At 41.7% G+C, this 15384-nt stretch overlaps 1 protein-coding gene across 4 annotated transcripts in view; it reads right to left on the bottom strand.

The window, feature by feature from the left end:
* Nucleotides 1-15384, bottom strand: part of NPNT (nephronectin) — a 53870-nt gene that overhangs the window by 13133 nt on the left and 25353 nt on the right. For 3 of the 4 annotated variants that reach the window (XM_064510555.1, XM_064510556.1, XM_064510558.1), the window contains 4 exons: nt 15099-15218; nt 9747-9881; nt 8457-8579; nt 5539-6000 (listed from right to left, as the gene is read on the bottom strand). In XM_064510555.1, coding sequence (XP_064366625.1) covers nt 5539-6000; nt 8457-8579; nt 9747-9881; nt 15099-15218 — 840 coding nt within the window. The remainder of the gene's footprint in view (nt 1-5538; nt 6001-8456; nt 8580-9746; nt 9882-15098; nt 15219-15384) is intronic. The other variant, XM_064510557.1, reaches the window with a different exon arrangement.

The following is a 15384-nucleotide window of genomic DNA, read 5'->3' as shown; positions in this document are numbered from 1 at the left end:
TAGTGTGTGTTCTGCCTTACAAGAAACATTGTGTTAAGCAATTCCATGCCACAAAATACTCACAGCTCAGCTACCAATCTCTGGAAGGAAAAAAAAAAAAAGCCAAGAGGAAACAGATTTTTTGACTGAGTAGTTGATTGAAAATTTGTTAAAAGTTAGAGTAATTATGATTGAAAATTTTTAAATTAAAAAAAAAACCCTCAGAAGTGATAAGATCTCATGCAGAACTAGTAGTAAGAGTAGTCCCAAGGTCAGTCAAAATTCTCTGTCCTTTAGTGAACAAGAACACCTCCCCTTTTCCCCAGGCTATATTGATAAATGCTGGGCTAAGAAGAAGGGGCAGCAGACAGGTACACATCACCATTTTATCTGGGTGCCCCCAGTGTCCAGCGTACGCTGCCAAAAACTCTGCAGATTCTAATTCTGCAGCGAGAGTTAGTTGAGCTTCCATGGACTTTTCCTCCCTCTTTGGTACCATTTGCATGAGAGGAAAAGTTATGGTGCTAGCGTGTGACCACTCCAAAGTCCAATCTTGCATTTTTCAGGCAGTTATAAGGCTCATTAACTTTGACCTAAATCTAACCTTTTATTACATATATTTCCAGATTTTTTTTTTTTTTTTTTTTTTTTAAGTAACATGCCCACCTTTCTGTGAGCAGCTATTCAGGAGGAAGAGAGGGACATTTCAGTTTCAGTGAAACACAGCTAAAATAAGTAGTATACAGAAGCTTAAAATCAGATCTTGGAATAAAACTAGCTGGAAGATTGATGGGAGGAAATGATTTGTAAAAGTCCTAGATCTGATAATTTAGCTCCAGAAGACAAAAAGGAAAAAAATGCCTGTCTTAAATGCTTAAATATTAAGACAAATTCATGTTAATAGGTATGAGAACAGTGAGGACAAATTAAATGCTATTGAAAAACAATGCTATTCCCATAACATGAAAAAGTAGCAAACTACATTCCTTGCTTTTAGTACTTCCCTTATTTCTACAGTTTCAAGGGTCACATAGCTACATTTGCTGCACTAAGGACTTCTCAGTCATTGAAAGGGGGAGCAAAAAGGATCAAGTTTTAATCTTATCCTTAAATTTTATTAACAGTGATATGAGGAAAGTCTCCCAATTCCAATCTTTGCAGCCCCACTAAGAGCTAAAAAGGACAATTGCTGAACTATGTTTTAATACAAACCAGGGGTTTTTGTTCGTGTTTTGCTGATACCCAGTATTACACTTTGTCTTTAAGTCTATGCATTTAATGCTTGTTACCCAGATCCTGATGGTGGCAAAAATTCAGAGTCTTATGGAGAAGTACATTCTATCTCTATTAGGAGACCTTATCCATCTTAGTAAACGAAAAAGATTCCTCCGTACTTCACTGTAGTTTGCATCAGTCCTGAAATAGTTAACTATTAAGCCATTGCTACATTCCTCCACTGCCATTCCCCCTATATTCATATCAGGAGAAGATTATCCTTGGTGCCAGATTCCACTGTCTGCATCTGACTAAGTGGTTCAAAGGCCAAGGGTAGGAATTCCATTTTAAAAAATATTCATCTTTTGTTGTCCGAAAAAGCAGCTTCGCAAAGTTATTACAGTAATTTTAAGAAAACGGCTAAAGCATCTAAGGCAACCACAGCAACCTAGTACCTTTCAAAAATTCCCATAGTTATTTAAATAACATTATCAGCAGTGCACTTTGCAATATTTCATCCCTAAGGAGACCACTGCAATTTCACTGGTTCTCAGCTAATTTCATGCACTTTCAAGAGCTCTCTTAGCTGCAGCTGCAAGTTGCACAACGCAAGCATCACCTATTCATCTGGTCAGGCAGCAAGGCAAATCAGCATTTACGCCACGCGTTTTGTCCAAGTCTGGCTAAGGCTTCTGGTCTCAATAAATAAATGAATAAAATCCATGCACCACAAGATAACCCAGTCTAAAAACACCACTTTAAATACTAGGGTCTTCTTCGGATGTAAGGGCTGGAAGATCGAAACCAGCAGTGGGAGTCGGCTACAGCGCTCTTGGTGCTGGCTTTGCGCAGTTTCGTGATAAAGCACTACCCCATGGCTCTTTGGGATGCTACAGCCCGCGGCCACATGTGAGGAAGCTGCCATCTGAAAGAACACCGTAACTCTGCTGAACATTTGACAAAACTGACGTCAGTCCTACCTCATGCTCTGAGTGGATCCTAACATTTAATTCCCTCCATCACTTTCTAAGACAACGACGAGTGCTATGAGGTGACTGATTTGCTGCCTGCCTTGTCCTGTGGGAAATGAGTAAAGCAGCCGAGAGCGAGGTTTTGTCTTCTCTGTTTAGGCGGGCATATGGAGTCCGCTGTGCAAACTCCTTTTTAAGAGCCATTTTTTTGCTGCCTCAACTGCAGAAGCAGAAGTGGGGAAAGAAATGTAAAGCAGCTCAGTATAAGCTAAACAAAATCAGCTCAAATCCATGACCCATGAACACTGCAAAGATGTCTGATGGATGCAAGATTAAAACGGCAACAGAGTTTTAAGAGGCTGAAGGAAGCAGTTGAAAAAGTCGCTTCCCCTGAGGAAATATGGAGGCAAGTGAAAGATAAGAAATCCACACATGGTTTGGCGGGAGGAGGAGGTTGGCACACCCACGTAGCAGATAGGAGGCATGTCAGAGGTTAGCTGAATGTTATTAATTATTTCCGTTTAAAATTCTGTATTGTCTTAACATTGTCATTCTTATCGTTGTGCTTAGCTGGGACAGGAAAACGTGAATACTTTTTAAGAGCCCCTGGCTGAAACAAGATGGAAGCACTGCTGTGCTGAGCTGGCGGTGCCTCACGCAGAGCAGTTTGCGTCAGGGTGGTCTCTGGGTGAAGCCGTAAGGGCTGCAGCAGCCGCACGGGCGTCAGGCACTGCTCTCCCCGGGGCCTGGAGCAGGTGGCAGGCTGCCCTGTGGGAGCTCGGGCTGCACGACAGCGGGAAAGCGAAGGTTAGCGCACTGAGCAAATGCCATTTGCAAGTTACTCTGAAAGGTGCTTGAGCTAATGCATTTTACCTCCCATCTGCCGCCAGCTAAGAGCACGCAGCAGCCAGTTCTGCAGCCCAGCTAATGCCCAGGACCTCAGTGCCTGGCAGCAACTCGCACGCATGGCTGAACCCCTGCAGTGATGGTATTTGGGCATGTGTGAGTATCTCCGTATTATCCTGACAAGCGTGGGGCTGACAGCAGGCAAGGGCAGGCTGAGTCCTGCCCTGCACGTGGCTTTGTAGCAATGCCTGTGGCTGTAGCTTTTCTGCCAGCTCCTACATGGCCCCCATGAGGAAATGTAACTTCTCCCCTTCCCCACAGACTCCTATGGTAACAGGATGCCAGTCAATAGGTGAAGTAACACCCTCCTCTACAGGCAACACTTTCCTTCACAAGGCAACCATTCTTCTGGAATAAAACTGTTTTGTTGGTTTGCACTCTTGGCTGTAGGCTTCAAATCCTAACTAAGTTGGGAGGAGGACCAGTGACCACCACCTAGCTGACACTTTCAATATAACCATAACCCAAAAAACCCCTGACAAGATACCAGCTTTGTTAAGGGTCACATTACTTGCACCACACAATTTCCTGTCATCTAGAGCACAAGTAGAGTATTTGCTTTTGGTCCCACAGCTATGTTATAAATTTATGTATAGCAAGGACATCTTTAGCAGTGGATAAAGGAAGAGGTAATAACTAAAGGCACACATCCATCAGTTTGAGCTGAGGAGCTGTATATCCCTGTATTGCCTACTGAAGCCAATGACAATTGCTGGAACTTGACACCTCTCAGAACACGTTATTGTGCATGGAAGTCTTAGAAGCTGTGTATGTATTATCACCCACCTCCAAGAGCAGCAGAGGACCTAATGTCTACAAACACTTTATAAAGATAACTTTCTCTGTTTGTTGTACATACAGTAATGTAAACTCCCAATCAGAAAACAAAAACCACTTTTACTTTCCTGTTTTCCCAACTCACATATCTCAAGTGTTCATAGTGAAGGCATTTGGTTCAAAAAAATATAGGCTTTAGTGAGAATTCATGAAGACTTAATTGAAAATAATAAACTTTAAACAGATGATTTATTACCTCATGAAAACAGCTGAACATTATCCCTCTGATGTAGAATTCTGTAGAACACTTACGAAACAAGACAATGCTGGCAGTGGATTCTACACATTCCAGAATAATTTCCACAGATCTCTGTATTTTTTAATCTATTCCCTTCATATTTAGTTTGGGGAGGCTTTACTAAATTTCTTTTTAGAACTTTACATTAAAGTACTTTTGTATTTTAGTAACCAAATATATTATACGGATCAGTTAAAAAATAACCTTGAAAAAGCCAGTAAGAACACTCCTTTGAATAGCACCAGGACTTATCTTTCTCAAATCTAAGTCAGTTTTTGTCTCCAGAATAAATTAATCAAACTGTCTACAGCAGATAAAATATTAACAGGGGAAACCTCTTATATAAAGAACCAAATACTTCACTGTGTAATCACCTAAGAGAACTCCTCCCAAGAACTTACCATATAGACGCCAAAGCAACCAGAAAAACACGCCATCATTGCTTGTCCACCTGCTCTGAGGCAGCAGACTTTTTCTCCTGCATTGCTTCAGCAACTTTAATGTACATCAAGCTGCAGGAAAACGGCTGATCCAACACACCCTCCCAGTCCCTAAAATGAACTGCAGGGCTAAAGAAGAAATTGGGTGTTGAGTATTTCTTGGCAGACACGTATAAGTCTGCATGTGCCAGCAATGTCATCCGTGGTATGCACTAAAGCTGGCAGAGAAATGGTGCTGTACCTTTCAGAGCAGCTCTTAAAACAACACATCCTCATGCTATGAGCATCTTCAGTATCATGAGCTTTTCACATATCCATTTTCGTAGACACATTCCATAAAACAAGCTTCCATGATATTTTGATGCAATTTTGCAGTTGCTTAGTTGTAAATATTAAAGTACTATTTGAAAACATACAATATATATAACATAATGGAGTCTTCAGCAATTCAGACATGGTTCCATTTCTTACCATTCTTACAGCTAAGAAAATGTGCTGTGTAACAGTGACTCTCAACACTAATTTTTGAATCCATTAACTCTTTATGAGTTTACTGAATAGTTCTGTTTGAAAAAAGTTGTTTTTTTCCCCCAAAAAAGTCACAATGTTGCATTTCAATATTTTTCAATAACACACCTTAACTTTCTCCATTCAAAATTTTGCTTGGAAGTGTAACTAGGTTAAGATCTTATACAGGGTGATATCCTCACAAATAATTTCAGGAAGAATAACTGAATTCATTTTTGTTTGAATTGATCCAAAACTACTTCCCCACATTTTTGTTAGGCCACAATATCAATTAGGTGCACAGCTTTACCATATGACCATTTTCAATATCACGTCTTTGTTCTCATTTATAGAATGTTCCAAAAAACAGAACGGTCCAGTGCATGCTTTCAACCTCACTGAATTTACAATTCTGATAAATAAAAGAATATGTAAATTTACTTACTGAACACATCTCCTCGGGGTTTCTGAGGATCTACCTGGATCCTGTTGTCAACTGTAGTTCCTTGGAAAGATGTAGTTTCAATGGGAACATGGGAAGGATCTCCGGTTGTCATCACAGGAGTTCTTTGTGGTGGTAGCGTAGGCCTTAATGTTGTAGGCTGGGGTTGCGTTGGAGGTGGAGGTCTCGTCACTGGCTTTGTTACTGGTCTTGTCGTCATGTGCACATACCTGGTGGTTGGCCTGGGTGTGGGTCGAGTTGTTGGCCTGGGTGTGGGTCGAGTTGTTGGCCTGGCCACTGGCCTTTCTGTAACAATAGCAGGTATATATGGTGGTCTGAGGGGTTGCCTTGTGCCTCCAACATCAGGAATCCTACTGGTTACACTACTGCCTCCCTTAGGAAATGTGCTGTTGCCCTTGAATATATGATACGGACCAGGTGGTTCAATCATAACATTGGGAATAACTGCAAAGAAAATCAAAATGGGAGCAAAACAGACACCTGAGTCCTTTGCTCCAGAAACTTAACAATATATTTCATTAGTACACGGAGAGAATTTGATGAAATCGTTTCTCTTGTTCTGAATATTTCCACTGATTAGAAACAAACTTCACTATCAACACTACTGAATTATCACATCCCTTCAGATATTACTTCTCATTACAGTATTTTAGAGGCAATTTAGAATGACTGAAGGCACACAGCACCTTCCAGCCCTGCCTCCTCCCAAGCACCAATTCACCTTCACCGTTGGCAAAACTTTCCCAAGGGGTGCTAGTAAAAAACATGGTCAGGAAGGTATGTCTTAAGCTGAGCTCCAAAACTGGACAGATTCGTACTCAGAAGCAATGGTAAGTTTAGTAAGATTCCAATGTTTTAACTGTTTTGTTCATGGATAGACAGATGCCTTTGGCTTAAGAAAGTGTGTTTCAAACCTCTCCACTTCTTCTTAAAATTTCTCCTTGTCAATAAGCATTAACCATTTTACAGAGATTGAACCTAAGCCAACTACCTTTCATTTAGATCTATATCTTTGCTAAACACCAGGAAAGTAAGTAAATAGTATTTTTAGTCTTCCCAAAAAGGAGAAGGTGAACTGAGCACCGCCTAAATCACACTGACACGTATTCCGAATTGCCTACAATACCACCTCCCCCAATATTTCGTAAAGAAAGGATGACGTATTTTAACTTGGTTTCACAAAGGGAGTTTCTGCAGACATGAAATGCAAGAACATCTGTTTTGTTATTTGCAATTTACTATTTCTTAATAAACCTTTTTATCTCATTGAAGATCTTAAAAGCCCCAATAAGAACTCTAGTCGCATAGTTTGTGTACAAGTGTTTCAAGCATAACACAGTTAAAATGAAGAACTACTGTTTGGTAAACAGTGAATTGTTTGATGGTAGCAGGGAAAAAACTTTTCTCTCTGGCCATCTGTTTATTACTATTCTCCTGAATAGCATGCAGTTTTTACATTATGGTATATTAAAATATAAAATGCACCTTGGGACTACACCTGGCAACACACAGGCAGTGTGTCCACATATAATTGCAAGCATGCAGGTTTTGAAAGATCACCTTAGCCAGATTATATCCTCGACAGCTACAGCCAAAGGGAACGAGTCCACAATGGCAGCGCTCTTTAAGGAGATCAGCAAGTCACCAAGGACCAGAAGCCAGGATCCTGCAGACCTGTCTGAGAGTAGTGTGGGTCCTGAGAGGTGTCAAATGTGGGGGAGATCCAGCAGTCTACCCTGTACCAAGGGGGACAACTGCTTCACCCAAGAACAAGATGAGGAAGAACTCTGATCACAGAATCACAGAATGGTTGAGGTTGGAAGGGACCTCTGGGGATCATCTAGTCCAACCCCCCTGCTCAAGCAGGGTCACCTACAGGACATGGCACAGGACCCTGTCCAGATGGCTTTTGAATATCTCCAAGGAAGGAGACTCCACAACCTCTCCGGACAACCTGTTCCAGTGCTCAGTCACCTTCACAATAAAGAAGTTTTTCCTCATGTTCAGATGGAACGTCCTGCGTTTCAGTTTGTGCCCACTGCCTCTTGTCCTATCACTGGGCACCACTGAAAAGAGTCTGGCCACATCCTCTTTACACCATCCCTTCAGACACTTATACACATTGATAAGATCCCTCCTCATTCTCCTCTTCTCAAGACTGAAGAGTCCCAGCTCTCTCAGCCTTTCCTCATATGAGAAATGCTCCAGTCTCTTAATCATCTTCGTAGCCCTCTGCTGGACTCGCTCCAGTAGCTCCATGTCTCTCTTGTATTGGGGAGCCCAGAACTGGACACAGTACTCCAAGTGTGGCCTCACCAGGGCTGAGTAGAGGGGGAGGACTACATCCCTCGACCTGCTGGCAACACTCTTCCTAATGCAGCCCAGGATATCATTGGCCTTCTTGGCCACAAGGGCACTTTGGTGGCTCATGGTCAACTTGTTGTCCACCAACAACGTACTGATGGGATGGGGAGTTCTTCCATAGATCCTCCCCTCTCAGCTCTGCGCACAGCTGGGGAGCGATGCGGGGGCATAGCAAACTACTGAAATCGCCAGCTGCAGGGTGCACATAGTCAGCAGCATACAAGTCACATGTATTCTTTCACCAGACCCTGCCCTGCTTACTCAGTTGCTCTCATTCTGAAGCAACCTCTAGAATGAGGCTGTGAATAGGGTTTGGTAGGTCTCTTTCTAATTATGAAAACCTCTCCGGGAAATATATTTTTATCAAGGCATGCTCAGACTCAAAAAACTCTGACTACATTCTCTGGCCCTTAATTTTCTATTAAAAATAGTTAAGAGAAACTGATCCTGACATTGTTGTATCTCAATATTTACAACACAGGATTCACGACCACATTTAGTTTCAGAATTCTTTTCTTAAAAGGAGCGTTACGTACGTATGCAGTTTGTTCCATTGTCTCTGTACCCTTCTTTACATTTGCATTTGTAGGATCCTTGTGTATTGTAACATCGTGAAAAAGCACCACACTGATGCTGGCCAAGGGAACATTCATCTATATCTGCAACAAAAAGTTATATAAAAATCATTTATATCAAAGGAGAAACCTGCCTTTCTCCTTATCCCCACAAAAACACAAGCAGTACATATGATCATTATGACAAAAATTATTAATTTCAAAAAATTCAAATTAATTTCAAAATTTAACTGCCAGTAGAAAAAAGACAGGCAGTCATAAATTAATGTGGTGATACAGGTGTCTGGGTAAAAGGGACTGTTGTGTAATTCTTCTACTGCTTGGCTGATAGCTTAGCATCAGCTTTGGTGATTTGCTGTGGGTAGATTGCATTTGAAATCAGGAAGATTATAATTTCAGTAACTACTTCTTGAAGATGACTTGGTAAGAAAAGAAAAATTGAGTTTAGGAATATACATGTTCCTAATGCAGCCAAGCATTAAATTGTTCATAAAAGGCTTCCTCTTTGTTATTATACCTGGATAGAATCTGCCTGAAACATCTTCTATGGCACTTCCACGTGGCTAGTGATGCCAGCAAAATCTCCAAAACTGCAGTGCTCTGCATAGTGATTTCTTGCCAAAATTTCACATGATCCTTTTCTCAGTGAAGCGATCATAGCCAGTTGAGGCACTGAGAAACTTAGACAGTGAGACCTGGAAACATTTTTTCTCTGTCAGAGGGCATACATCGGCTGCATTCCAGCCTCGTGTCCGGACACAGACTTATTTCCCAGCCCTTGTCCTTTCCCCACCCATTTGCAGGGGAAGAAAAGTTGCACAACCTAGGCAGGAAGGAGCTGGGGTGTGCCCTAGCCACATTTTATCATCTTGGAGCTTGGGGCATGCTATGAAGCACACCTGTGCAACAGTGCAGACATGACTTACACTCATACACTGTCCCAAACCTACAACTGCTTATGCCAAGTGAAACCTGCAGGGACAAAGGCTTTGGGAAGGACTTCCTGAGGTCACCAGCTCTGCTCTCCCACTAGCTTCCTAGTGAGAACCATTTACCAGAAGGGAGCCAAATACATGCTTTCAGTTATTTCTGTCATCCATCCTTTCCTAAAATATCAATGCAGAGCAACCTAAAACAACCTGCTTGAATGTTTCAGACATAACAAGTGAACATTCTTCTTTAAAACATTAATTCCCCTTTAAAATATGTAGCTATATTCCACACATACAAGCAACGTGCTGTTGTCATTACCGTAGCATTGGTATTTGCCTCCAATATACATTAGATCGAAGCCTTTATGACATCTGCAAATGTAGCTTCCAAAAGTATTGATGCAATGCCTAAATCGGGGACAGATAACTCTCCCAGTAGCACATTCATCAATATCTGGGAAAAAAAAAATAAAAGAGGAATAGTATTATTCTTTATAACAGTTAAAATGCTGTCTACATTAAACTGGCTTCGTGTTACAAAAAAATGAAGAACAGCCCAAGTATTTTTGAAAAGCTCTTTTTGGCTGCAAGCTGGTCAGCCAGCAATAACACCCAGGCTGTGGCTCCTCAGTTCAACTCTTGGTCACGTACCCAAATTTTTGTCTCCCCCGTGCCAAAAACAAATACTGTGAGTGACAAGAGATGCATGCATATAATGGGTATCACTACTGGCTTCTGAGTGCTTGCTGTACGGTCCTGCGACCTTGAGACCCTTCCCCTGGGAGACGATAGAGAAAATACAGAAAACTCAACAATTTCTTCAAGGATATTCCTCAAAATACTCATCCTTAAAACTGTAACAACTCTTGTCTAAAGAAAAGCTACTTCATGCCATTTGTATAACTCTCTTTTCTCCCACTGAGCCCTGCATGGTTATAAAGACAGCACCTCGATTTACAGCCAAGGAATTACAAAAAATACTCCAGCAATTATTTTTAAAATACTCTGAAACTTCTCTGAAATATTGTTCCTGTAGCGCGGGTCATATGCACATGTTCAAAATACATCACCCTCCCGTAGAAAGTGGTTTATTCTTTTAAAATCTCAGGCGTCCCTAATCCATGGACTGCCCATCGAGCCTATCAGAAATCTTCATCCGTTCAGGACTCACTTTGAACAAAATGTCCAAGCTAATGCTGGGGGATGGGGGTATTTCTGGGACTCCTACCAGTCAGTTACCACAGACCAGACGCTTTTGGAGTAACTGCCCCTTTGCAAGTTCTTACTGCAGTATGTGCGCTGCAGCTGACCCCTTTCAAGAGGGGTTGGTTACCTAAGTGACCTCCAAATATCTCAGGTACTGAGCTACACGTCTCCTGCATGCTCACAGCAGGACCTGCAGCAGGGCTGAGACCTGTATTCCAGGCAGGGACCGAGGCTTAGGCAGACACGGGTGATGCCTGATCAGTGTCGGATGCCTTTCCTCTCGCGGAAGCTGCTGTTCGTCATGCTGAGTAACTAAGCCAGGCAGAGGCGCCGGGAGCAGCCAATGCTAACCCAGTGCTGCTTTCGCTGCCTGGAACAACTTTTGGCAGGAGATCAGGCAGATACACAAAAGCCACTTGCCCTACCGCTCACTTTGTAGCCCTTGGAAACTCAGCTGAGGCTTGCTAAGTACTTGACCCCTAATTCTTCACTGAGGTAGAGACGTGCCATGCATGGCTGCCTCTGACGCACGGTGCTTCTGACGTGTGTTGGTTATCTACAGGGCACGGTTCAAGCCTTTGCTCTGCAGCTCTATCAAGCTCTTGATCTACGGGAAAGCAAGATTTTGCTCTCCAAGCAATTCTTTTTCCAAAAAGGAGCACTTCAGCTGCAGGTGTCAAGAGTGCAAAACAAAGCCAAGTGATTGATGCCCTGCTCCTTGTGAGAGAGGCCTCAGCAAGGCAGAGAGGGGTGCAGGATCTGAGTCTCTTACAAAGCACGGAGGAAATGTTACTGCTGGCAGACAGTTGCAGTGTCAGAATCAAGTATTCTTGATTACTAAAGAACAGTTCAAACAGGGAACTAAAAGAAACAAATGGCTGGTTAGTTAAGGCAGCTACCCAAGGTAGGAGATGTAACTTCAAACTCTCCAAGCTGCGTTTCCCACAGCCAAAAGGAGTAACCTAGAGTCATGAGTTACTGGCTAGACAGACTCTCCCAGTAGCTCCTGATGGCACTGTCCCACTCTGCATAAAGAATTACAGAGGAGAGCAAGGATTCAAACCTGACCTCCCACATGCCTGGCCCATCAGACTCCTCTCTGACGTGAGCAGCTCTCCTTTACTCTGAGATTGGAGCACTTCTGCTATGTCTCAGTAAAGGCATGAATAAGAAAGAACAAGAGACCCAAACTGGGCATATCTCCTTTTCCTACACACCTAAATCTTCCTGTAATAATATATTCAAACCAAGAGGTAGATTTAACATTTTTACAAGTGCTGCCATGTTCTGTAATGTCATTTAATTTACAAGCCATGATTTTCTACCTTTTATTAAAATAGCATTTCAACACTGCCTATTTCAGATTGTTGATTACTATGAGGTTTTTTTTTTATCCTAACTTCAAAAAGCAATTCAGTAGGAATAAATCAGCTGCAGAATATATTTCAGCACGGCATGGAGTATGTTCTTTAAAACCTAATGTAGTTTGTTCTGCCTTTCCTTCTGTGGTCATGATATTGCAGACTCACTTAAGGGAAGAGGTGCATTCAGTAACTAGACAATTATAGTGGTATCATTTGTCTGTGCAGTTATACACCCTAAACGTATAGGACTGAACAGCTGATCAATACCCCTGCTGAAAACTGACACAAAAATTAATGGAAAAGTGTTATAAAATCCATTGCGTGCCTTTAAGATGAGATGTGGATGCTCTTTACTAGCGGAAAACTGCTTTTTGATCATTAGCTAAAATACGGTATGCAAGTGCTTATGATCAGTTTGCTAGGGTTCTCAAATAGTACAGTGCGTGTGGCTTCTTTCAAGCCCGTGGGCCCATGCCAATTTACACCTGGGTCCAAAGAGCGTAAGGCTGTTTCCTTTCGCCTGTTGCAACATGCCATGGCTCACACCTGCTTCCTATGAAAACCAGGGCATAAGGGGGTCATTCATGTTCCCATTGCAGCCAGGTCCGGAACGGAGGTACGTGCCCAGACTGAGCATCAGGAACTGCTCCAAAGGCAGCCAACACAGACTAAGTGACTGCGACAGTCAGCCTTCAATAGGGAAGCAGAACTGCAAATAGTTGCTTCTCTCCTTGTGTGAATAAGGCCATATTACCAACCCAAGTACTAAACATAAGACTGATTTAAAAATACTTTGATTTTTAGGTTTCCAAGACCATATTTTCACATTTCTCTCCACGATCAAAACTAACAAAAAGACTATTTTGCAGTGAAAATAATTATTTTCAGTCCTCAAATAATTTCAGACCTTTTAAAGCTGAAGAAATATGTATATTACTAATTTCACAGAATGAAAAACCCAATCAAAAAAGCAGGCAACACTGCTTCATCAGTTATTTTTGGATTCTAGAGTCATTAATAATCCCAATTTTTACTGAATACTCTGCTGAATTCCATTTTGATTCCTTTTTATTTAGTTTATGTGATTTACCTTCGTAGCTGAATTGTTTGGTGGTTCGTCACTGACTGGCTGAAGGAAACATTTAAAAGAGAATGATCAACATAGCAAACAAACTAAGAATAGAATAATTTCTAGAGGAATTTCCACCTGTGGTAAAAATAAGCATTAAATTCCCAGCTGTCTTTTGAACTCTCCTCAAACTAGGATTTCACGAGCTACAGCCAATGCACATTTCAATTTTCTTACCACCATCTACACTTTTGCTTGTGCTGCAGCACTGTCTGGAGGCTCCCTATAGCTGACGTGTTCCCCAGCAACGATGGGCTTGTACACACGTGAGCAAAAGACCTAGCCCTAGCTCCACATAACTTCAAATCTTGAAGGCATTTACTAGTTTTAGTACAGCTCTAACTTGAGAGAGAAGCTTTGATGGACTATGTAAGAAAACAAAAAAGAGTGCATGTCACAATCACGTTTTAGCAAAAAATGGGAGTGGAGCGTATTATGACCCATGAAGGATAACATCTGTTGCTGTGACTACTTTCTCTGCACTGTGCAAGGCTGCTCTGAAATTTTTGTGAAAAATTTAAAAAACAGGTTATGAGACAGATCTGAATGGTGCACACCCACTGAAATGTGGGTACCCACACATGCACACAGTTCTTCACCCTTCAAAAAACCCACTTTTTTCTGAAAACTACACTACACTGAACTGAACAAGCTTCATGTAACAGGTTTGAGTGCTAGTCTTCTGATTATTTAAAAACAACATTAAATGTCCACTTTGTTTATTTCAAAACAGGTAGGAAGTTTGCTTGAACTTTCTATAGAAATGTACACCAGGAGGATCTTGTGAGTATTTTTCTAGCAATTTTCTGCTTTAGGTACAACTTCCTTGAATTCGTACCAAAAATCACTCACCTCAAAATGCCACAAGTCTCTTCCAAAGACCTCCATTTGCCATGTCTACAGCACAATTAATCATAATTCAACTTCTTCAGCATCTGACAATCGTTAGTTTTTCTACTGTTGACTCCATTCTTTTGCATACATACACATGCCAATCATACACTTGAGAAAGCCTCTGGCTAAGTGCCTGCTCCTTACATCAGAACTGATTTGTGTCCCTTGCTCTGCCACAGAGTTCTTGGTCAGCGTGGATAAGTCACTTCAAGAAGCAATTGTCTCCCCTGGACAGTTGTGATACCCAGAAGCATGATCAGGGTCATCCACATTCTCTTAATTCTTTCAGTGCAAGTATGCACAATTCCTACAGGTTATGGAACTGTAGCTCTGCACAGGGTATCAATAATAAAATCAATGGAGCATCGTATCCACTCAGGATGTATAGTTGATGACTAATGAAATCAGACGTCATGCTGTTCTTCAGACCATAGTAATGTGTGGCACAATACAGTCTGATTAACCATGAGCTCCTTAACCACATTCAAGAAGGTGAGAATAAAACATTTCACTTTAATGCTGTCTGAATTTCAGAGTTTATTTTAACTTGGGGTTTTCAAAGATACCTAAGAAAGACAAGAGCCTAAATCCCATTAATATTGGGAGTGTGCACAGACCTTCATCATGCCCCAATCTAATCTCAGCAATTTGTATAAATTATCCCTGCATTCACTGAACCAAAGCACCACCCTGCTTTATAAGTGTATGAGGGAAAGCTGCCCTCCCCATTTCTTTTTGATACAAGCAAGTATTTTGGAGTCCCTATCAGCAATACTTTAAAATTACCCAGTAACAGAAGGGAGTGATATGGGCCAAAAGCTTTGATGCCAAGCAGCCTGTGCAGGCTTTAAGCAGGTAGTCAACAAAGCTTGCAGGACTGGAAGAAAATGTTAGGGATCTCCAACTCACACCATCTGAGAATAGCTGAGCAACCTCCCAAACCTCATTCCAATAAAGTTTTTACACTGTATGTACTATGCATTTTAAATGCACCTGATAAACTCTCTTGAACTGTGTTCAGTGTATGGATGAAAACATTTTTGGAGGGGGAAAAAAAAATCTGCATCTTATCACCTACCTATGCAGGTCCTCCCATCAGGCCCTAGCTGCAATCCTGGAGAAGGGCAGCGGCAGCGTATTTCCCCTTTCAGCACATCACAGCCATACTGACAGTTTGCCATGGAACATGTAAGGGCACCTATGGAAAAATAATTGCACATGCTTAGATGAGGACCCTGACCCATACCAGAAAATCACCAAGATTTTTGGAGAATTAAGACATAGTTCAATTGTAATAAAGAACAGTGGGAAAATGCTTGTTGAATTTAATAGGTGTCCATTCAGGCCTTTGAATGGCAAGCCCA

Source organism: Dromaius novaehollandiae, chromosome 4 (assembly GCF_036370855.1).
Source record: "Dromaius novaehollandiae isolate bDroNov1 chromosome 4, bDroNov1.hap1, whole genome shotgun sequence".
Taxonomy (NCBI): Eukaryota; Metazoa; Chordata; class Aves; order Casuariiformes; family Dromaiidae; genus Dromaius; species Dromaius novaehollandiae.
Note: the sequence above shows the minus strand (reverse complement) of the source record. Positions and strands in the feature narration are given on the sequence as shown.